This window comes from Bipolaris maydis (assembly GCF_028858645.1).
Source record: "Bipolaris maydis strain C4 unplaced genomic scaffold PSV08scaffold_15, whole genome shotgun sequence".
In the NCBI taxonomy this organism is placed as follows: domain Eukaryota; kingdom Fungi; phylum Ascomycota; class Dothideomycetes; order Pleosporales; family Pleosporaceae; genus Bipolaris; species Bipolaris maydis.
Window position 1 is genome coordinate 393,855 of NW_027093871.1, and position 21,678 is coordinate 415,532.

The window sequence follows — 21,678 nt, forward strand, 5'->3', positions numbered from 1 at the left end:
ACATTTGTCTCCAAGGGCTGCAGCCTGGGCTAGTCCATGACCGGCAGTCCGCGCAAACACCGTGCGCCTTTCCGACCACTCGATACCTTCTCCACCGCCAAAAAGCCTGTCTTCAAAGCCCCTACTACTCCTGCTACGCCTGGCTTTTCCGACGATAGCGACATCCCCCGCGAGCAGTCTACTTCTTTGCTCGGCGACTCAAGCACTCTTTTCGACGACATTGAGAGTCCCCCAACCCACGCACAGCAGCGAGAAACTCTCCAGGCCAGGCTCAAGATGGTGCGAGAACGAGAGCCTCCGATGGCCCATCCTCCCCGCGATGGAGCGGTCCCCCCACCAAAGCCCGTAAATGACCTCAAGAACTCACAGCCGCAATTTGGAGAAACCAGTCCCCTGCGGAACCCACTAAAGAAAGACCGCAACGATCAGTTTTCACATCTCTTCAATAAGCCCAAGCCAGGGCAGATGCGACCAGAACACAGTCAGACGACTAAACTACCCTCACAATATTCAGGTCCACCAAGGCCGTCTCAGGCCTCGAAGTCGAGTATAGACACCCTCAATCGCCCATTCAAGGTCCCCTCGTCACAATCGGGATCGCGTTACAGCACAGCATCTACTGATTCTGACGTTTTTGAGATCCCTGCTTCGAGCTTCCAGCCACGACCATCCCAAGGCGGTCCCGTACCCATTTCCAGACCCTACAATGCTCCGGCAAAGACTACTCATGCCGCACCCCGGCCAGTATACTCGTCCATGGGCCATGCTGATGACTTTCAGCCATTGAACAAGGGCACACATAACCCGCTGCAGCAAGCGCGTAAGACGATCATATTGGATGACGAAGATGACTTTGATCCAGATGCGGTTATTCGCAAAGAAGGAAGTCGCTTCGGTGAACCCGACATGTATGCATATGTCGACTCTGGCGCGGCGAGCGAAAATATCAAGGCGCTGTTAGAGGGGGCGTTTGATGAAGAAAATGAGAAGATCCCAAGGATGCGTCTTCGTAAGACGAAGAAGCGACAAGAGGATAAGGCTAGTATGTGACATTAAGCATCCCCTGAAATAGCCTGTGTTGCTAATCCTAGCCAGCCGACTCCCTAGCCGACCGTCTCAAAGCACTCGAAGTCAAAGACGAAGAGACCAAGCCCGAAGTCGAAGCGGGACCCGAGGAAGAAGAGGAGGATGACGGGACCGTCGAAGGCCTCAAAGTCAAACTCCTACCACATCAAGTTGATGGAGTGGCATGGATGATTGAGAAAGAAACAGGCAACCATAACAAGAAAGCCAAGCTTCCCAAGGGTGGTATACTGGCAGATGACATGGGTCTCGGAAAGACTGTGCAGTCTCTTGCACTCCTGCTGTCAAATCCGCGACCAGAGAAAGGCGTTGAACCAGAGAACAAGAAGAACAAGATCTTGGATTCCACAGGCAAGGGCACGCTCGTCGTCGCTCCCCTTGCACTCATCAAGCAATGGGAATCCGAGATCAATTCCAAGGTCACAAAGTCGCACGCACTCAAGGTTCTCGTCCACCACGGCCCCAACCGTACAAAATCAGCCGATAAGCTCAAGCAATACGATGTCGTTATTACAACATACCAAGTCCTCGCCTCTGAGCATGCTTCTTGTGGAGACGGCCCAGATGGGCTCAAGAAGGGCTGTTTCGCTGTGAACTGGTACCGGATGATGCTGGATGAGGCACATACCATCAAGAATCGAAACGCCAAGATGACAAAGGCCTGCTATGCTGTCAACTCTCATTATCGCTGGTGTCTGACTGGTACGCCGATGCAAAACAACATTGATGAACTGCAGAGCTTGATCAGATTCCTCCGTATCCAACCCTATTGCGAGCTGTCATCATGGAAGGACTCAATATCGGGTCCTATGAAGAACGGTCGTGGTAATCTGGCTATGAAGCGTCTCCAAGTCTTTCTGCGAGCTTTCATGAAGCGCCGCACGAAGGATGTGCTGAAAAAAGAAGGTGGGCTCAATTTTGGCGGAAAACCGAAGGAGGGTGAAGACAAGCCAGCTTTCCATATCGTTGCGCGAAACATCGAAAACGTCATAGGAGAGTTTACTGTAAAGGAGCGCACGTTCTACGACCGCCTGCGGGATCGCACACAAGCCCGTCTCGATGAGATGATGGGCGGCGAGAAGCAAGATTACATTGGAGCGTTGGTGTTGCTTCTCCGGTTGCGACAAGCGTGTGATCACCCTAACTTGACGAAGAGCAACGTCAGGGCTGACAAGGACGCCTTGACCACAGGCTCAAAGTCGAGTGCTACTGCTGGTTTCCAGACTCCACGAAAACCTTCTGCAAGAGACGACGCCGACGATCTTGCAGACTTGCTTGGTGGGCTCAGTGTTGCAACGAAGCGATGTGATATTTGCCAAAACCACCTGAATAGCGACAATACCGCTGCGGGTGGTGTGCGTTGCATTGAATGTGAAGAGGACTTGAATATGTCAACGAAGAAGGATAAGAAAAAGCATCGCAAGCACAAGCACAAGAATAGCAAAGACAAGAAGAAGCATCGTCGACCAAAACCGATTGTTGAGTCTGATGATGATAACAAAGAAGAGGAGGAGAAGGAGGAGGAAGAGGAGACTGAAGATGAAGATGAGAAGCCAAAGGCAGCAGCCGCAAAATCAGCTCGCAACCGCCGACTTGTAGTCGATAGTGACGATGAAGAAGAAGAGGGCGAGTGGCTCGTCCCAGAAGACCAAAGGAATGTTGAGGACTTGGGAAAAGCTGGTGGAACCGACGATGAGAATGCTGAAGGCGGTGGTGATACATTAGCATCTGTCGACTCTGATGCATCCGAGAGTGTAGACGAGAGCAGAAGCAATTTGGATTCGTTCATCGTCCATGATACCGACAGCGAAGACGAAGCACCTGTTTCACGCAAGAAACTGGCCAAGAGACCACAGAAGCCTGTTGCAGTTGACTCTGATGACGAAGCTGACAGCGAAACCGAGAGCGAGAGCGGATCAGATGAGTCGGGATCCAATTCAGGATCAGATGATGAGGATGCATCAGATTCTGAAACTTCAGAGTCCTCGTACAATGCTTCTGAACTGACGCCCTCGACCAAGATCCGACAGCTGTTGGCAATTCTGGAGAAGGAGACGGATGAGCACAAAGTCATTGTCTTCTCACAGTTCACCTCAATGCTTGACCTGATTGAGCCTTTCCTCAATCGCGCCGGCTACAACTTCACCCGTTATGACGGTAGCATGCGCAACGACCTCCGCGAAGCCAGTCTGCACAAGCTCCGAGAAGACAAGCGCACACGCGTCCTGCTATGTAGTTTGAAATGCGGTAGTCTCGGTCTCAACCTCACAGCCGCAAGCCGCGTAGTCATCATGGAGCCCTTCTGGAACCCCGTACGTTATCCTGCCTTACCCCCCCTCCCAACTCCCATTGTACTAACCTCTTCGCAATAGTTCGTAGAAGAACAAGCAATCGACCGTGTCCACCGCCTCAACCAAACCGTCGACGTAACTGTCTACCGCCTCAGCATCCATAACTCGGTCGAAGAACGCATCATCGAGCTGCAAGAAGCAAAACGCAAGCTCGCCAATGCCGCCATCGAAGGCGGCAAAGCCATGAAGAATCTCACAATGAAAGACATGATGGCGCTGTTTAGCCGCGAAAGCGAGTTCGATCGCAGACATTTTGACGATGATAGGGAGCAGGAAATGATTTATGGTGTTAGAAGGGTGCTGAATGCTGAGAATGATGCAGGTGAAGACACTACGGTTAGGAAGGCGAGAAAGGCGGGGAGTTTGGGATTTAAGAGGACGGAGAGGAGGGAAGAGGGCGGAGCTTACGGACGGAGGTGAGGGAGGTGCTTGTAGAGATGGGCGTTTTAGGGTATTGGACGCGCTTGGGGTTCTTTGCCGCTTCATGAGTATGATGATGGTTACGATTCGTTCTGTCTTGTAAAATGTTAGGGAGTTGGGTTTTACTGTCTAAGATCAATACGAATTTTCATCTTGTCAGCCAGTTACTTACGTGCATTCTTAGGTTAACGTGTTTCACCACCGAGCGCCGCACCCCACCGAGCGCCGCAGTTCCCCCACTAAAACAACGTCCTAATAATAACGCGTGATGTCTTAACAACTACAAACCTAGAGAGGCTATACTAAAGCTAACGTATAAATAGTAGTCTCTAAGCTTTCTAGAAACTAAATTTAGAGTATTTAACGTACTAAAAAGATCTATAACGTCCCTAAACGAATAATACGTTAATAACGCGATAGGAAGCACTCTCAACGCGACTACGAGCCTAACTATAAGCGCCTAATAAAACTAGAAAAGGAGGCTATTACTAGGCGTATAATAGTTAAGGCTAAGCGAGAACTACCCTATAGAAGAGACAATATATAAGATATAGCTAATAGACTGCTCTAAGAGCGCAGCGGAGAGGAGGTTAATAAGAACTAAGTTAATAGATTTATCTAGCGCAATTCTAAGCTACGTACGCGCTAGAGCTATCTATACAATTACTAGCGAGCTCTCTATAAAAATTTAGCGCTTATTAAGGGCTAGTTTAAGCTAGTTTAGAATATAAAGGTAAAGTATAGTATTATAGATAAAAATATCTATAACTTTAATAAGACTAGCTTTATTATAGGTAAGATTTTATTATAGTTAGTTATTATAGGCTTAGATAAACTAAAAAGAATAAAGAAGATCTAGCTAGGTAATTATAAGTAGGTTACGCTAATATAAAGTATTAGCGTAATAGGCACACATATCCTAGCGTTTCTTATCTTTACTAGTAAAGTTCTAATCTCTACCTAGTTTATAGAGGATCTACTACGCAACTAAGTAATCTAAGTTAGTTCTACTAGCTAGATAAATAATAATCTAGCGCTTAACTAGCTTTATTACTTTAATTTCTATACGTAACTTATAGAGATATATAGGCTACTTATTATTAATAGCTATAAGAGCTACTACTTAGTAGATTTCTAAAATCTCTATAAAGAGATAAAGATAATCCTCCTTTATATACCTTTTTACTTATCACACCTCTTATAGCCTCTTAATATAGGCTACTTCTCGCTATTAAAGCGCGTATATAGTAATACTATCTTAGTTTTAGTACGTAATTATATCTACTATATTAGTAAAGAAACCTTCCTACTAGCGTTTAAAAAGGCCTATTATAAGGCTATTATACTAGAGAATATCTATAGAGAGTTTTAAGGTGCTAGGCTTACTCTATATAATTACTACGTTATTTTATTATAGCTTAACATTATACTACGTACACTAACTCTACTAGCGTAAGAGACTATTACTTAGGAGCTAAAAACGTCGCGTAACGCGCGCGAAATAGAGGCGTAAGCTACGCTTATTTAAAACTATATATAAATCTAGTAAGAGTCTCCTACAACTTTTCTTAAAGAGTAGATATAGTAGTTAAGTAAGGGCGCTTAGTAGATAGCTTATAATATAGTACTTATATATAAGAAACTTAATTGCCTTAAAGCTATAATTAGTAAAGTAACGAAGCGAAAAACTCGCAAGAGGCGCTACCTATAGGCAGAGAGGTCCTAGATAGTTAGCTAGATAGCTAATTAGATCGCTAAGGTAGAGGGTAGTAGCTGTAATAATAGTGTAACGTCTACGAAGAGGGTGCGCAGTGAACGGCGCTGCGGGCGTTATAGCTAAGTTGGACACAACTCCCATACGTGCTAAGTAGAATTAGAGGATATAGAGGACAGCGACGCGTCTAAAGAATAATATCTTATTCTACTTAATACTAAAAACTGTGGCGGTGTTGGGTAAGAAGTATTGCGACGTTGTTTTGGTGGGGGAACTGCGGCGCTCGGTGGGGTGCGGCGCTCGGTGGTGAAACACGTTACACAAAACCTCGCCGTGACGCAAATGTTCTACAAATTTGATATTTCAATTATTACTGAAATGCCTCAGCCTTTGCAGCAGACATTCTCTTCTCCCCCACCCCCACCCCCCGCACTAAGACACTCATGCTATCGTGTCGTATCATATTTACAACGCCACCTATCGACAATCAGCCGCGCGATTTGCGTAAATTATCGGAATGCTATTCCGACCATAACTGATAAAAGCCTCAACCAGGTGTTTAATCGCGCAGGAAGGTATTTATCTAAATGGTCCCGTGAGGAATGGGTTGCACGTACATAAGTATCTTCATTAATGGCATCTAACGATTGATTGAGAGATACTATTGACCGACGGCGAGGGAAACGATGGAAGGAAAAACTCTGGTTGAAAAGTGGTATGATGCACACGCTGAAGTCGAGGAGCACCGCTTGGACGAAGGGCGACTCGAGTTCGAAGTGACCAAGCGGACTATCGATTCCTGCTTGTCTACGTTGGGCTTGCACCAGGCAAAGATCTTGGACGTTGGTGGTGGGCCTGGCAGATATGGTCTGCACCACCTATTACTCAAACCATCTTGAACGCCGTAGCTAACGGGAGATGACTGCAGCCATCGCACTAGCAAACCAAGGCCACCAAGTCACCCTGTGTGATTTGTCAGAGAAGAGCCTGGACATTGCAAGAAGGAACGCGGAAAAGGAAGACGTCAAACTCAACGCCATCATCCACGCAAACGCACTCGATATCTCACAACACCCACTCCTCGACGCTGCCAATGGTTCCTTCGATGTAGTCCTGTGTCTCGGCCCACTGTACCACCTCACCGCGCCTGCGGAGCGAGCAAGCGTGATACGAAATTGTATCGCAATGGCCAAACCGGGGGGCTGCATCCTCCTCGCCTACGTAACGATATATGCGCACCTCCGCGATGTAGCGCAGCGCGAGCCCTCGCGTCTTGCGCGCGAGTGGCAGTTTTACAGCCAGTATCTGCATAGCGGGGCGTACACGAGGAACCCGGCCACGACGTCTTTCCATGTGGAGCCTGCGGATCTCTCGGAAGAATTCGTCGCTTTCCAGGACCAAGTGGGTGTCGAGAGGGTGTTGAGTTGTGAGGGCTTTCTCGGGTCGGGCGGCGCGAAGGGGTTTGCGGCGTTGGAGGAGGTGGAGATGGAGAGGTGGGTGGATGTGGTGATGCTGAGTGCGGAGCGTAAGGAAACGTTGAATTGTGCGGATCATTTGCTTGTGGTGTTGCGTAAGGGGGCTTAGTTGTTCAATTCTACTAGTATACTACCTGCTTTGTCTTAGACCAAGAAGGACTTGGGTTTTCCAATGAGATGTTGTTGAAATACTATATATGTACGTTGGTCGTGGTAATATGGCAAGATGCTAAGTTTTCGGAAGCAGGAGCAAGTAGAATATGGGCGGAGACGGAGAATCTTATCTTCTGTTTTCTATGGTTTGCCATTGAAGAAGACTAACGTTCGCAGTGCGCATATTAAATCAAGTACTAATGGCTAACAGTGCTCTGTAAATTCTTTACAGATGTAGTCACAAAAGCGATCCTTGTCACTAACAAGGCCCAGCTTCAGATCACCCCGCGATACTGTGTCAATGGAATTCCAATGTTCAAATGTCCTCTGCCTGGTGGATTTGCCTGGCCCATCATAACAGACACGCATGCAGAAGGAATAGCCATGGTCGCTCGTGAGCACATGGATAGCCATAAATGTTCATGTACGTACCAGTCTTGCCAGGCGCTCCCGATACTACTATGTCCTGCTCAAACTCCGAGTGTAAATTCGAGATCAATCACGAAAACTAGCCAGGATAAGTTGTGCGTAAGAGCGTTGCATCACCGCTTGTGGAGAAGAACGCATAGCTGCCAAGACCTGGCAGTCCTTATCGTTAGCAATCAACACGTGCCTGCGTATAGCCCAGTGTAAAGGCCATATCAAACCAGCCAATCAGATTGAGGATAGACAGGATGTCTACAATGGCTGTCCACTCCATCCTCAGAAGTGTCTCACCATGGCATGATGGTCCGTGCCAAGCACCTGTCATCTCCGTGTTGGCAACACCACGATATCTCCCGGATGGCACCACCAACCGTCTTGTGTAGCTTCCATCGAAGATATTAGCATACAGCATCATGTGAAGCAATCATGTACTATGGCTTCTCTTAGACCAAAGTGTCTGCAACCACCTGCACGCCTATGAACCCTTGCAAAAGAGACTGAGCCTAGTAGCGACCCCAAAATACCCCGCTATCAACCCAAGCTTTCCAGCGTCTTGGAAACAATGCCTTTGCCGCGGCCATTGATTCTGGCCAGCCCTGCAAGTGGGCTGTCAGCCGTGCCATCTGAGTCCGTTTGTTCATGCGAAGAAACCAAACATGTTTCGAGCATATACACTCCCCCACAACGGCCCTCTAGGATCCCTAGAAGGAGATTACACTTCCTCCGGGGAGTCGTCAAATCAGCAGTCTCGAAAAACGGCAACGCATAAAGTATCCATTGCACAGCCTAGGACGTCATACATGTGCGGGTGGGGAAAGAGTTGCACCGTAGACTGTTAATCTCACGAAGCTTCTATATAGTCGATGGCATCATTTTCCAAATGTGCACCGCAGCGCTGCTTGCTCAGTCCTTCTTTTGGTCCCAGTGGCATTCACTCTTTCACATTACATTCGTTCTTTTGATCTTTTGATCTTTCCATTCTTTCTCGGCTGGCCACGATGAAATCATTCGCTTCTCTTATCGCTGGGTCTATTGCTTTCCTTTCTTTTCTGAGCAGCACACACGCGGCATTCAACCACACTGATGGGCCTTCTTGTGGTGCCCCAAAGCCAGATGACAGCTATTTCAGCGTTGTCGGGGTGCAGGGCACTGGAGTGCATCCGCGGCTAGAGCTCCGAGAGCTTCAGCAAGATGGTGAACTTTGGAATATGTTTATACTTGCGTTTGCTCGGTTCCAGGCTATGGATCAGACTCAGAAGACTTCGTACTATGAGATCGCCGGTAAGAAATGTTGCATCTCCCATAAGGCTCATCTTTTCTTACCATTTCCAGGGATACATGGAGTACCTTTTGGACAGTGGGACAAGGTCAAAGGCATTCCTGGCCAAGAGAAGATGGGCTACTGCCCCCATTCATCTAACATATTTGGCTCATGGCACCGCCCATACCTCGCGCTGTTCGAACAGATTCTCCACGACCGCGCAGTCGACGTTGCCAAAGAGTACCCTGTTGGCCAGGCTCGTAACAAAGCTATGAAAATTGCGGCTCGAGTACGCCTTCCATTCTGGGACTGGGCGAGAAAGCCGTTGAAATCAGATGAAGGTGTGATACCGGCGACTTTGCGGGTTCCACGCCTTTCAGTCACACATCCGGACGGGACTGTGGGAGAAATCCCGAATCCCCTCTTCCGATACGATTTCAATCCATTGCCTCGGAAAGTTTTCGCTGAATTGGTATGTCATATTATTGTTCTCTCTAGATAAAGGGCGGAAACTACCTTGTAAATACATGCAAAGTACTAACGTTGTTCCAGGTCGAGTATGAATTCAAGGATTGGAACCATACTATTCGCTACCCACTCAATCCTTACTTCGCCAATGCTACTAGTCGTGATGACGATGTCAACGTGGTAATAGGCAAGCAGCAGGACAGTATTCGTAATACCGTCTATAAGCTGCTCACGACCTACCAACCGTATAACCAAGTGAGCAACAGGGCCAATGGTGGTAGCATTGGCAACTTTGAAAGCGTTCATGACGGTGTACACAATGTGTTTGGGCTGGGACACATGGGAATTATAGAAGTGTCTGCATTTGATCCTGTCTTTTGGTTCCACCACTGGTATGCCACATTGCGTAGAGAGAGAGAAAAAAAAGCTTCTTCTGACAAAGTCTAGCAATGTTGATCGGCTTCTGGCGCTGTTTCAGGCTCGCTACCCTGATACCTATGTCGAAGATTCCAAACAAGATCGAGGGACGTTCGCTATTGCCAGAGGCAGTGTTTTAGGGCCAGCCTCACCTCTTCCACCATTCCACATGAATGCCTTGGGTGATATGTGGACATCTACCACCGCACGCGACTGGACTGCCTTTGGCTACACCTACCCCGAGCTTGTTGGTAACCCAAGCAACAAGACACTCACCTCTACTATCAACCAGTTGTATAAGCCACAGACCCCTGCTCTGCCAATTAGCAACTCAACCCAACCCGGAAACACGACCTTGCCAGCTCCAGTGGGCAAGAATGCTACCCTACCAGCTATCGATTGGTCTTGCGAAGTTAACATGCCAGCCAACATCCACATCTCGTACTCTGTCCGCGCCTTCCTTGGTGAACCAAGCTTCAACCCAGCCGACTGGCCAACCGACGACAACTATATCGGCCAACTCGCCGCCATGTCCTCTCCCCGATCTAACTCCGCTCTCACCGTAACCGGCAACATCGGGCTCTCCGAAGCCCTCATGCGCAAGCACAAATCCGGGGAACTCAAAGATCTTAAAAAAGAAACAGTCGAAAGCTACCTTAAGGAAAACTTCAGCTGGCGCATCCAAGCCCTCGACCTCACTGAAATCCCACGTAGCAAGCCCCCTCCAGGCCTCAACGTTACCATCCGTAACGTGGCAGTCAGCATCCCCAAATCAAACACCCAAGTCCCCATCTCGCACGGCAACGTGCAGTACAACACGGATATCAATGGGAACCCCCCTGTGTATAACGGACCAGGACCCGACGGCACGAACTCGACGCTACCCGATCAACAGATGACAGGCCAGTACGACGCCATTGCCGGAAAATTCGTCTGGAAAAATGCCACGCTTGTATCCGAGATTGAGAATTCAGACGTACCAAAGCAGATGCCCGAGAATGTGCTGTTGAAGCCGATTAGCATGCCAGTAGGGAATAACGGGACTTCAGCTACGTCAGCGCCTGTGGCTTCGTCGCTTGTAGCCTCTATGCCTACATCTTCTTCGCCTGCATCGTCTGCAACTTCTTCTTCTTCTTCTTCTTCTTCTTCTTCCGTTACGCAGTCAGCAGCGGTATCATCTTCTTCACCCGCACCATCCACCCAAACACCAGTCGCTACGCCCCCAGCTGCAGACCAACCTTCTACACCTCAGCCATCCCCAGCTCCTACAGCTCCTGCGGATCCCCAGACGACCGTCGTCACGTCCATCGTCATCGAGTATGTGACCGTTTGATAGATACTTGCAACCTGCCAAGTCTTGTATTCTTTCTGCTCAAATAGCACATTCCACTCTTTTGCAAAAAAAAAAAAACAGTGTGTCATTGCACTACTCACGCTCATTTCTACCTTGTTGTATATAACACACATTCGTTTCGATCATGTATGTTCAAGTCCAGCACGAGTTGCTGGTGGCTGAGCATCATGCGCATTACGTTCGTTTTTGATGACGATTATGAGAAATGGAATTCAGTCATTCGTTGGGAATGTCCTATCTCTCTGGAAATGTATCCTGCTAGCGATTTCCTAAGTAACTTGGGAATTCTTCGTGATGCGTGCATTTAAGCAAATTTTTTGTATATTTTTTGCTGCTCTCGTGGCCAACTTGATAGAATGTGTTTACATGCGGGGTTCACGTGTTTTGTAAATGCCGTTGAGGGCCTACATGACCGAGCAATCAAGAACGGGCGTCGTCACCAACAGAGACCACTGGTAGAAGAAACATTATGACAATGATTTGAATTTTTTGTTCTTGGTATAATATCACTCCCAACGCCGCTTCAATTGCCATTGCCTGCCAAGTATGCAATCCATAACGCTGTTCATACACATGCCCTTTGCCCTCTGCTTCTTCCACCACAATCTCTTGTACACACACATCCCCCAGCCCCTCAATCTGTGTATGCATCTAGATAAGGTGCTTACTCCTGAAATAAGCCCTGAGGTAAATAATCTGCCACGCACCCAGTCCAACCAACATGCCCATGGTGCCAATAGCAAACCACTTGACTCTCTCATTGGTACTCTCATTCGTATCCCTGAGCCTCTGCTCACGCCACCTTAAGTAATCCATCTCCCTAACAATCTCGCCGACAACCTCTTCGATCCTGCGTAGTTCGGCCTCGACGGGCTTGAGCTTCTCGCTGGCGGAGATGGCGTTCCAGTCCTTAGCGTCGGCACCAATGTCAATGTCGAGTTCGACGTGGCGGGGCTTGATCGACTTGGACGACGAGGCAGTTGTGAAGACGTTGGCGAAGCAGACGTCAAAGACCGAGTCGGCGTGCGAGGTGAATGCGTAGCGGTTCTCGCCTACTACGTCCTTGGGGCGGTGGTAGTCGTTGCCCATTGCGTCGCGGATCTAGAAGATTTCCTGGTTACTAAAACGTTTCTGTTGGTAGAATGGCTGTACATATGTCATGGCGAATGCAATTGCGTCCGTGTATCGTGCCTGGATTCAAGAAAAAACATACATGCATATCAACCCTCTGGCCATCTCCCCTGTACCCATCCAATATCGCCGTAACAACCACCAACTGCTCTTTTGCAACGAAATTTCTAATGCATCGTTCGTATCGGGCAGAATCGCGCTCGGCCACTGGATGAAGGTCGAATTTGAGGGCCGCAGTAAGAGGGAGAAGGGCAAGCAGCAGGTAGCTGACGAGGCGTGCTAACCGGTCCATTGTCGAATTGGTTGGGGTCCTGGGATTTGTTGAGAGCTGCAGCGCTTGCAAGCCCGACGTTTCGTTGTGCCTCTCTCACTCTCTCTGTGAAAGGGCGCTCGTGGAATTGTACAGCTGTCGCAAGGGGAGCGCGGAAGGACAGATAGTCCGATTGTAAACTAGAGCCGATGCGGGCAAGGCCCTGGTGGGGCCCATGCACTGATGGTACCCTCGACATCGACAACACGTGGATACTGCTACACCATGGTACAGAGTACAACAGCAAATAAATTTCATGTTACATCAAGACTCATGATCCATCCCAAGCCATCTGAACACCAGAATAATCGCAAAGAACGCTCAAAATGCACAAGGCCAGCAAACTAACCCCATCTTCTCACCAAGCAGTCGTCCCCCCATCAATCTTCAAATCATGCCCCGTCATATAACTACTCGCATCACTCAGCATAAACAATCCCGCTGCCTTATACTCTTCCGGCGTACTAAGCCGTCCCAACATACTATTATTCTCCCACTCTCTCGGATCCGCCTCGCCCGCATCGAAATTCGCCTGAACCATTGGCGTAATAATATGCCCAGGACTCAGCGAATTGACCCGAATTCCACCAGACCCGTCTTCGTTCTTCCTTCCCCACTCCATTGCCAAGCTGCGTGCTAGTTGGACGACTGCTGCTTTTGAGGAGTTGTACGCGGGGGCTAGGAAACCCCGGTTTGCAATGGTACCGCTCATGGAGGCGACGAGGCAGATTGAGCCTTGAATTTTGTAGCGCAGCATTTGGCGGGCACATTCTCGGGCGGTCAGGAAGACGCCGGTGAAGTTTACGTCGAGTATTTTTGCAATGTCTTCTTTTTGGAAGTCGAGGGCTGGGGTGACTTGTTGGACTGCTGCGGCTGTACAACAGGTTAGTTGGTTTGTGGTGATTGCTGAATGTGGGTGTTGTCCCACCTGCGATGAGACCATCGAGTCTTTGTTTTTGATCCGCGATATCTTGGATACATTTTTGAATGGCTTCGTCGTGTGTGACGTCAACGGCGTGGTATCTTAGACCTGCATCATTGGAACTGTTCGCTCGTGCTTGCGCTTCTTGAAATGCTTTGGGAGGCTCTGGCAATCGATCGAGACAGTGGACTCTGCCACCAGCTTCTACGAGACCTTCTGCCATGCATAGTCCTAGGCCATGACCTCCGCCTATCGAAATTTTAGCGTCAATCATGAATGCACAACGGTGGCCGTAGAAATCGGCTGGCTGTCTGTACCTGTAACTACGAAAACCTTTCCTGAAATATCAAAAGAGCCAAATTTCTTTTCTCCTCCATTCTCAGCCTTGTTGCGCTGAACCTGAGGTAACCCCGCGTCCAGATTCGACGCAAACGTCCTGCGTTGAAGAGACATTGTTACTGGCCGCACATGGAACGCCGGTGGGACCGGACGCGCAAAGCGGCGCATCAACATATTTGAAGAGCGAAGAATAGCCATTATACGTAGTATTCTTTCGAGAAACAATTTGAAAAGTACCGCAGTATAAGAAAAAACATACAAAGTAAAGATGCAAAGCCACCATTAATGACCAGGAAACAGGATCACCCGAAGCCTATGTACAAGTACATCTCACGACAATTACAACATGATGTAACAACACCTCATACGCGTCCCCTCTCTCCCTTGGCATCGCAAATACAAAAAAAAACATCGTGCCTTGCAGCCGCGGGCGATCCCAAAGGTACTGCTTACTACTATTCCATTTCCTACCCAGCCCTTGCCCGACGTAGGGCCCGCTCCGAAAATCACCGCTACCCAATTAGCAAAGCATTCCAAGCAAATAAAATCCCGCGCAGCCCGCTGCACTCCTTTTCATGCAAGAAATCTTGCTTCGCCAAAGTTAGATTGCGGCGTAGTTAGTTTCAAAGTGGGTCCTATTAAGATGCCCAAGAAATGCGGGGCTGATGAGCCGGGGACTTGGGAAATGGTCTGATTGGATGGGGTTTGTGCTACGACAGATCGACATCATTGTGATTTAACATGGGGTTTTTTTGTTCTGGGCAAGCTGGTCATGCGGAATTTGGGGGATTTGCCCATGGTCAGGTAGATGTGATTGTTGTGCCGTTGTGGAGAATGGGGCGTGAATCCTGTCAAGCCATTTATGTCAAGGTTCCGCGGACATTCCATGCTTGTTAGGTGGATTTGCGTTATGTTGACGATATCTGAAGAGGAATACGAGAGATTGAGATGAAGAGATATTTTGACAAGTAACCTGTAGTGTGTCGCTATGTTGGTTTAGTGCTCGCCGGTATTGGTAGCTATTCGCAGCCTGACAAATGTTGGGAGCCCACCAAGTTGTCAGCCGTCCAGCAATGTTGGAAGCAGGTAAGGGATGCTAGGCATGGAAAGTATCGATATCCAACAACTAGCAGCAGTATATTGTGATCCTCACTTAGCTGGTTCATTGTCTTGGATAGTCGCGGGTAACACAAAACTAAACTCACATTAAATCAAAAAGTCCACCACATTATCTTCTCGATTCCCCACGTTCCACCTCGGCTCCATCTTTGTCATACACATCCACCCCCACCATATCCTTATCGCTCTTCATCATGTCCCCAACCACAAGCGCCTGCTTTCTCTTTTCACTCATTTTATACAAATACTGCATAATCAGAAACGTAGCCCAGCACCCAACAATAAAGCAGATATTGACCGCATACCCCTTAGTCCATCTCGGGCCCTCGACAATCGGAAATACCGTAATGGGATAAAATGAAAACACCGCCCAACCAGCCGTTAGCATCGCACCAACTGTGACCGCACGTGCCTCGGCATCATCACGCAGCGCCATGTTGATAAAAGGCATGAGTATGGGCGTTATCGCTGCTGATACACCGAGGAGGTAGTAGCAGGCAAAGTGGTAGCCCTTGGGTATGTTCCAGATCAACAGAGAGATATTTGCTATGATGTAAATGCTCTGAACAATAGAGAAGATGGACCAGAGCGGGTACACCATGCAGAGCGAAGTTGCGAGTAGAGCGGCGAACACAGAAACACCCTGAGCACCGGTGGGAATCGTGTTAATCTGGGGCACAGTGTATGCGCCTGGATGCTTTGCCGTGAGGTCCTTGAGCCAGATGGCCATTTGTCCGTGTGGGTAGGATGAGGATAGGAAACTGTTTTGGGGTGTTAGTGAGGATAGATTTGGGTGCCAATGAGATAGAGACGTACAAGGTGTAACAGAGTATGCCCATGTAGAATTCCCAGCGCGTGAATGTGCGCTTTGCCACGGTCCAGCTTAGCTCTTTGCTAGGCTGTACACCTGCGTTGACCATGCGAGACCGAGCTAATTCATGCTCTTTGGGCGTGAGCCACCATGGCTTCTTGCTACTCGGGAGACCAGGGAAAATCAGGTAACCGGCTAAAGCGATGGGTAGAGAAATCACCCCATCGATGATGAACAGCCAGCGCCACCCAGCCATGCCACGGACCCTACCAAACGTCAGAACGGGGCTTTTTTCAAAGGCTAGAAGCACAGTAACTTACCCATTCAGATTTTTGTATGCTGCGGCTTGTAGATAGCCACCAAACATAACAGCAATGTTGTTAGAGACGTACCAGACTCCAGTGCGCTTGAACACCTCTTCAGGCCTGTACCAAGAACCCAGAACGTACGTCGTGCCGGATGCCACAGGAGTTTCGAGTAGACCAAGTAAGAAGCGAGTGCCGTATATGTCGTTTCTGCTGCGCATCTGACTCTGGCAGAAGGTCACAATTGACCAGAGTACTTCCATGGTGGGTAGATAGTACCTTGCGACTCTCGGTCTAGAAAGGAGCAGCAAAGAAGGGACCTGGAAGACAAGATATCCCACATTGTAGAAAGTGTCGAAGAGCGAATACTCGTTCCCATATAGCTCAAGCTCCTCTTTCATACCGGAAACGTAGGCATTTTTGATGTTCGACGAGTCGAGCCATTTCAAGAAGACTGCGGGTGTCGGCTCTTAGTTTGCATCTGGGAATATTCTCACAGATTTACATACACATGAACGAGCAGAACGTCAAGAGGCATGCGTCCATCTTTCTCAGAAGTTTCCTCTCTTCTGGCGGATAATGCTGAGGATACCATTCCCAGAGGTACATCCACGCCTTCCATGGCGATCTTTTGGGCGCCTCGGCTGGCGCAATGACACTAGTGTCGAACCCGTCTGCCCTGTCGGCGAGGCCAATCTTCTCGCTCCTAGGCTGCGTACTCGCCATTGTTGTCGTTGTGTCGCTGTTGTTGTTATGGGTGAGGTTAATATACCTCGGCTTGACTTCGGGGAGATGGGTGCAAAAAAGACGGGGCCCTTGTGAGATGACATACAAACATTGGCTCGTACCCCAGAATTTCGTCTGATAAATAGCTCCCGCTGTTGTGAGCAAAGACTCGGGAATTGAGTGGGGGATCTGGGGTATCTGGGGGATCTGGGAGAACGGGCACCGGGTAATTCCTGTTTTTGGATGGCTGCCGCGGCGACGGGTCCTTCGTACACGGTTATCTCACATCTGCTGCCGAAGACGGGAACACCCTTGCGTCAGGCGGCCACCAGCTGCCGGAAGACTGACATGGCGACGGATAAAGTGTGGAGTAGCGAATTGAAGCTCAGACTCTTATGTGAGGAGGCTGCTTGGCGAGCGTGGCATGAAGGTAGCGTCTGGTTTTACGAAGGGCTAGGTCCCTCGGCCCGTTGTTCGCCTAAATTCACTGGAGGAAAATTTCGATTCAGGATGCTGTGTGAAGAAACTGTGCATCGTACATGACGCATATTGCATCCTTCTTTGGCTGCTGCATGATTGACAAAGAAGCCGGCTTACGTGCATGGCGGCATGGAGGATTCAAGCAGGATAAGATACCTCTTTGAAGTTCTACGTCATCACGATTCCTTGTTACACATCACATCACTAGCTTAAATCATGATAGGAGTTTACTTGTATACGGGTGTGTCTTACTGGTCTACATTTTTCAACTTCTTGCAGGGTTGACCAGAAGTATACTAGCATAGTCCAACACACTATCTCCTATTTCAAGGCTGCTATCATCTTGAATAGACTATTCTCAAGAGTGATAGGCGACCTGATAGCCGACCAGTCGTAGTTCAGGATACCCCAAGCTTCATCTGCCCCAACAAGTGTGTTGGGCTGCCTATTCGGTCGCGTCTGGAGGTAAAAGCTACCGCAGAGCTCCCAATGTTGCCAGCCAACCTTGTATTCTTTGACCATCTCCACCAGACACTTGGCATACGTTGTTTGGTTCCAGTAAACGCCGTTGTTGATAAAGCCCCACTCGGAAATGACCATTGGAAAGACGTACTTGGTCGCTGGGTCACTGGCGTTGACCGCCTGGAATCCATTCTGGTACCATTTTCTCTTGAAGGTTTGGCAGTCATCTTTTGTTCCCTCAAAGTCGTACTTGTGAATCTCTAGAACGATCTTACTTTTCCACGCAAAGTCGGTTGGGACAAACGTGGCCTTCTTGTTGGCGGTAGAGGTACCAGCAGTTCCGCTAAGCGTCTTGCCAAGTGGAATAGGGTCGATATAAGTATCGTAGGAGAGTCCAGAGAAAAATATGAGGGCATCCGGATCAGCTTGATGGACGGCGTTGGCAGCGCTTGTCATGTGGATATACCATGTGTACCAGTCCACAGGCTCAGCATCCTTAGCGGACCGCAGCTCATTGCGTAAACCTATCGAGGAGAATGTGGGCCAGTTTTCCTTTGCCTGAATTGATTAGCTTTGAGCAAGGGTTTTGACCGCGGAAGGTACTTGCATGTTTCGCCATAAAGGCCAAACCTCGCTTCCATTTCTCAACATCAAAGTATTTTTCTCCGAACCACCCATTTCCATCGTTCTCGCCGCAGCACCAGAAAGCCTTGCTGACATGGTTGTCAAGGTGGAGAAAAATACCCTGGCGCGCCAGTTCTTTAGCGACAGCATCCCAAACTTGCAATCTAGTTGTGTTTTTGGTGAATTGTGGATTGTGTTTCAAGATTGAGTTCAAAACGGTCGTGCCATTGGTACCAGGTATAGATCCTAGAACGCTCTTTTCTAGAGTCTGATTAGGGCTGTTTGCCAAGTAGTCGTCAATCATCTCAATGGCAAATGGCATTCGCACAGAATTCAGTCCGAGCTTTGGGAACCAAGATACAATTTTTTCGATGGAGGAGTGTTGAAGGCCCTCAGGTATCATGATCTCCTGATGGCCAGGCCAGTTCGTTGACATGAAATGGAAGACATTTCCATTGGTGTCGATGATGTCTCGGCCCTTGGTGGACAATGGAAGTGTAGGGGCTGCCCTTTTCGACTCGTGTTGCGGCACAGCAGTGGCCAAGGATCCCAACAGGAGTCCCCAGATAACGCCGAAAAACATCCTGAAGACGAAGATGCGAAGCATTTGACGAGGCGTGCAGCGCTCTTTCTATGTCTGTTTTACATACTATCTATACGCGAACCGCAATTTGGGGATAATTTAATTTATAGCGGCCATACTAAGTAATTAATCCGTGTATCAAGTTAAGCCAACTAGGGGCCCCAGACGTTTTTCTTAGTAGCGTGACATGCCGAACGTATATCAATAGTCGTGCTCAGACTAGTAGGGATTATCTCAAGTTCCAGCATTTACCGAGAACAGAAGCAAAAGAAAGAACTCAGACTTCAAATGCGGTGACGTTCCTATAGCGGATGGATTACCTTGGTCGTAAACGGGCAGGATGCGGGCATCGGAACAATGCAGATCCCATGGCTAGTCGTCAGCCCAACTTTGTTGGAACGAGATAACCCGACGTCGTCGAAATAAGCCACGAAAATATGCGCGCGTCTACAAATATGAGTTTGGTGCCTGAGGGGGCTACTTCTACTGGCATTTCCCCCCGTCGCGTTCCTTTCAACTCGAGTGAACACCCTAGGAACTATTGTTTAACCTATTTTGAACATTACCGCATTGAAAGGCCGTCTATACTCCCAATCAGGACGTCACCAACGCACCTGTTGCAGACATAGTCAGGCCACGCGTGTTGAATAACAAGTTGAAAAAAAATGGGTGACGCTGTACAAGAAATCAATGGATTCGTCCCAGCCGCAGTGTACGAAGCTTCCTATTTCCACTGATAGTAACCTCTTCTCACCCATCATAACCAGTATCAAAAACATCGATCTGAGCGCCATCTTCTCCGAAAACGTCCTCGCCAAAATCATCCAAGTAGCACAACGAGGCCTAAAGCAAGCAGTTGCGTAACCCTCTTCCCCCACACCAACTCAAACTCCCCTTTGAAACCCCTTCAAATCTGACAACCACACCCCCAGGCCCCCTTAACCTCCTACCCCCACACAGTACCCCAAACAGGACCCAATGCAGGCCGCTACGAAGAACGCGAAGCCCTCTTCTGGACCTGCGGTTTCTTCCCCGGCAGCATCTACACCCTGCTAGAACGCACTATGAAATACCCACAAGCCCTGTCGTTACCCCCGCAGTTACGCCCTACAATGCAAGAATACCTCTTGAAACTCGGCCGTCACTACAGCGTAGCCATAGCGCAAATGTCCAGCCGAACAGACACCCACGACATGGGCTTCATCGTGCAACCCGCCCTGCAGCGCGACTGGGAACTAACAGGCAACAAAGCGAGTCTCGCTGCCGTCGTGAATGCCGCCGAGGCACTCGCATCGCGGTACGATGAGCGCGTGCAGGCAATTCGAAGTTGGGACGTCGCAATCAACGACCGCTACAGCATCACCAACATGCAAGAAAACTTTCTTGTAATCATAGACAGCATGTGCAGTACGTTTTTTCCCGCCCCCCCCCCCTCATCCTTCCCTCCTAGTTCCTAATGAAACTGATCAACGTTAAAAAAAATAAAGATCTCGACCTCCTCTACTTCACCGCCCACGCCACCTCTTCACCCCATCTCTCACACATAGCAACTACACATGCTAATCGCATAACCCACGAAATCCTACGCGAAGACTACTCGTCGTACCACCTCGTCAATTTCTGTCCCCGCACCGGCCTCGTGCAGGCCAAAATGACGAATCAGGGCCACGCGGATGCATCGACGTGGAGCCGCGGACAGGCCTGGTCGGTAATGGGCTTCGCGCAGACGTATGCGTGGACGAAAGAGGCAAAGTTTTTGAGTACCGCAATTGGGTGTGCGCGGTATTTTCTGGCGAGGTGTGGCGAGGGCAAAGGGAAATGGGCGTGTGAGTTGGTGCCCAGGTGGGATTTTGATGCTCCGGTTGGGAAAGGAGAAGAGCAGGAAGAAGTGGATAGTCCAAGGGGGCCGCTCAGAGATGTCTCTGCGGGTGTGATTGCGGCGAATGGGTTACTGATTATACATCAAGCACTGCAGGGGTTGGATGCTCAGACTGCGGCCGACATGGCGGGTGGAGTCGATTTTCTGGAGACTGCGCTGCAGATTGTGGCGCAGACGATTGAGTATGCGTATGATGCGGATTTGGCGTTGTTTGAGCTGCGCGGCGAGGGAAAGGTGAATGGGGGTGCGAGTGGTGGGGACAATGTGGTGATCAAGGAATCGTCGTTTGATGGGATACTGCGACACAGTACGACGAATTGGAATGAGCATGCGCACCAAAAGTACAAGGATCACGGGCTTGTGTACGCGGATTACTATTTGCTGGAATTTGGGAACAAGCTGTTGAGGGCAGGGTTAATTTAGCGGCTTTCTCTTATCTTTTTCATACCATAAAAAGAATTATACATAACAATATTCCTTGTTATTGCTTTGATACTACATGATTCCAAAAAAAAAATAGTTTCGCTCTCAACGATGCGTTTGGAATTACTAAACAAACAACTAGAACCCTATAAAGTACAATCACTTGGATTGCTGTTTACATCGAAGACACGTACAAAAAGCTTTTGTAGCAAATGTACGTTACATGCAAGGAAAACGCTAAACTCATGATTCAATCCCATCCCAGTCCAGTCCAGTCCAACCGAACTCAACCGAACTCAATTCAATTCAATTCAATTCAATCCATGCCATGTACGCCTCCACTCCTTTGTTTCGCCTGCTATAATAGCAACAACAACAAGAACCAGAATCTCGCTGTAATGCACAAAGAGGGAAGCCACATTTACAATAGTGTGTGTATGTG

At 48.8% G+C, this 21,678-nt stretch overlaps 8 protein-coding genes across 8 annotated transcripts; 4 read left to right on the top strand and 4 right to left on the bottom strand.

Moving 5' to 3' along the window:
• Positions 1 to 36: 36 nt before the first annotated feature.
• PSV08DRAFT_381041 (SNF2 family N-terminal domain-containing protein) lies at positions 37 to 3,974 on the top strand (the record flags this gene model as incomplete). Its single annotated transcript, XM_014225442.2, has 3 exons — positions 37 to 1,042; positions 1,096 to 3,395; positions 3,456 to 3,974. The coding sequence occupies 3 exons, from the start codon at positions 37 to 39 to the stop codon at positions 3,852 to 3,854; spliced, it is 3,705 nt and encodes a 1,234-aa protein (XP_014080917.1). The 3' UTR covers positions 3,855 to 3,974.
• A 2,021-nt stretch (positions 3,975 to 5,995) lies between these two features.
• PSV08DRAFT_381043 (S-adenosyl-L-methionine-dependent methyltransferase) lies at positions 5,996 to 7,152 on the top strand (the record flags this gene model as incomplete). The annotated part of the gene is made up of 2 exons (XM_014225443.2): positions 5,996 to 6,435; positions 6,497 to 7,152. Exons 1-2 carry the CDS (start codon positions 6,255 to 6,257, stop codon positions 7,150 to 7,152), a joined length of 837 nt encoding a protein of 278 aa, XP_014080918.1. The 5' UTR covers positions 5,996 to 6,254.
• Positions 7,153 to 8,620: 1,468 nt separating this feature from the next.
• Positions 8,621 to 11,101, top strand: PSV08DRAFT_188945 (common central domain of tyrosinase-domain-containing protein; the record flags this gene model as incomplete). The annotated part of the gene is made up of 5 exons (XM_014225444.1): positions 8,621 to 8,903; positions 8,955 to 9,355; positions 9,436 to 9,743; positions 9,799 to 10,795; positions 10,931 to 11,101. 5 exons carry the CDS (start codon positions 8,621 to 8,623, stop codon positions 11,099 to 11,101), a joined length of 2,160 nt encoding a protein of 719 aa, XP_014080919.1.
• A 487-nt stretch (positions 11,102 to 11,588) lies between these two features.
• On the bottom strand, positions 11,589 to 12,657 carry PSV08DRAFT_209588 (emp24/gp25L/p24 family/GOLD-domain-containing protein). Its single transcript, XM_014225445.1, has 2 exons — positions 12,336 to 12,657; positions 11,589 to 12,223 (listed from the first exon to the last, which is right to left on the bottom strand). The coding sequence occupies exons 1-2, from the start codon at positions 12,543 to 12,545 to the stop codon at positions 11,774 to 11,776; spliced, it is 660 nt and encodes a 219-aa protein (XP_014080920.1). The 5' UTR covers positions 12,546 to 12,657; the 3' UTR covers positions 11,589 to 11,773.
• Positions 12,658 to 12,921: 264 nt separating this feature from the next.
• Positions 12,922 to 13,938, bottom strand: PSV08DRAFT_365680 (uncharacterized protein; the record flags this gene model as incomplete). The annotated part of the gene is made up of 3 exons (XM_014225446.1): positions 12,922 to 13,436; positions 13,492 to 13,734; positions 13,803 to 13,938. 3 exons carry the CDS (start codon positions 13,936 to 13,938, stop codon positions 12,922 to 12,924), a joined length of 894 nt encoding a protein of 297 aa, XP_014080921.1.
• Positions 13,939 to 15,044: 1,106 nt separating this feature from the next.
• Positions 15,045 to 16,785, bottom strand: PSV08DRAFT_381045 (major facilitator superfamily domain-containing protein; the record flags this gene model as incomplete). Its single annotated transcript, XM_014225447.2, has 4 exons — positions 15,045 to 15,704; positions 15,760 to 16,020; positions 16,075 to 16,513; positions 16,569 to 16,785. 4 exons carry the CDS (start codon positions 16,783 to 16,785, stop codon positions 15,053 to 15,055), a joined length of 1,569 nt encoding a protein of 522 aa, XP_014080922.1. The 3' UTR covers positions 15,045 to 15,052.
• Positions 16,786 to 17,586: 801 nt separating this feature from the next.
• PSV08DRAFT_230320 (glycoside hydrolase) lies at positions 17,587 to 18,934 on the bottom strand (the record flags this gene model as incomplete). Its single annotated transcript, XM_014225448.1, has 2 exons — positions 17,587 to 18,251; positions 18,331 to 18,934. The coding sequence occupies 2 exons, from the start codon at positions 18,932 to 18,934 to the stop codon at positions 17,587 to 17,589; spliced, it is 1,269 nt and encodes a 422-aa protein (XP_014080923.1).
• Positions 18,935 to 19,419: 485 nt separating this feature from the next.
• On the top strand, positions 19,420 to 21,236 carry PSV08DRAFT_412280 (glycoside hydrolase; the record flags this gene model as incomplete). Its single annotated transcript, XM_014225449.2, has 4 exons — positions 19,420 to 19,646; positions 19,702 to 19,789; positions 19,867 to 20,341; positions 20,422 to 21,236. The coding sequence occupies exons 1-4, from the start codon at positions 19,600 to 19,602 to the stop codon at positions 21,234 to 21,236; spliced, it is 1,425 nt and encodes a 474-aa protein (XP_014080924.1). The 5' UTR covers positions 19,420 to 19,599.
• Positions 21,237 to 21,678: the final 442 nt, after the last annotated feature.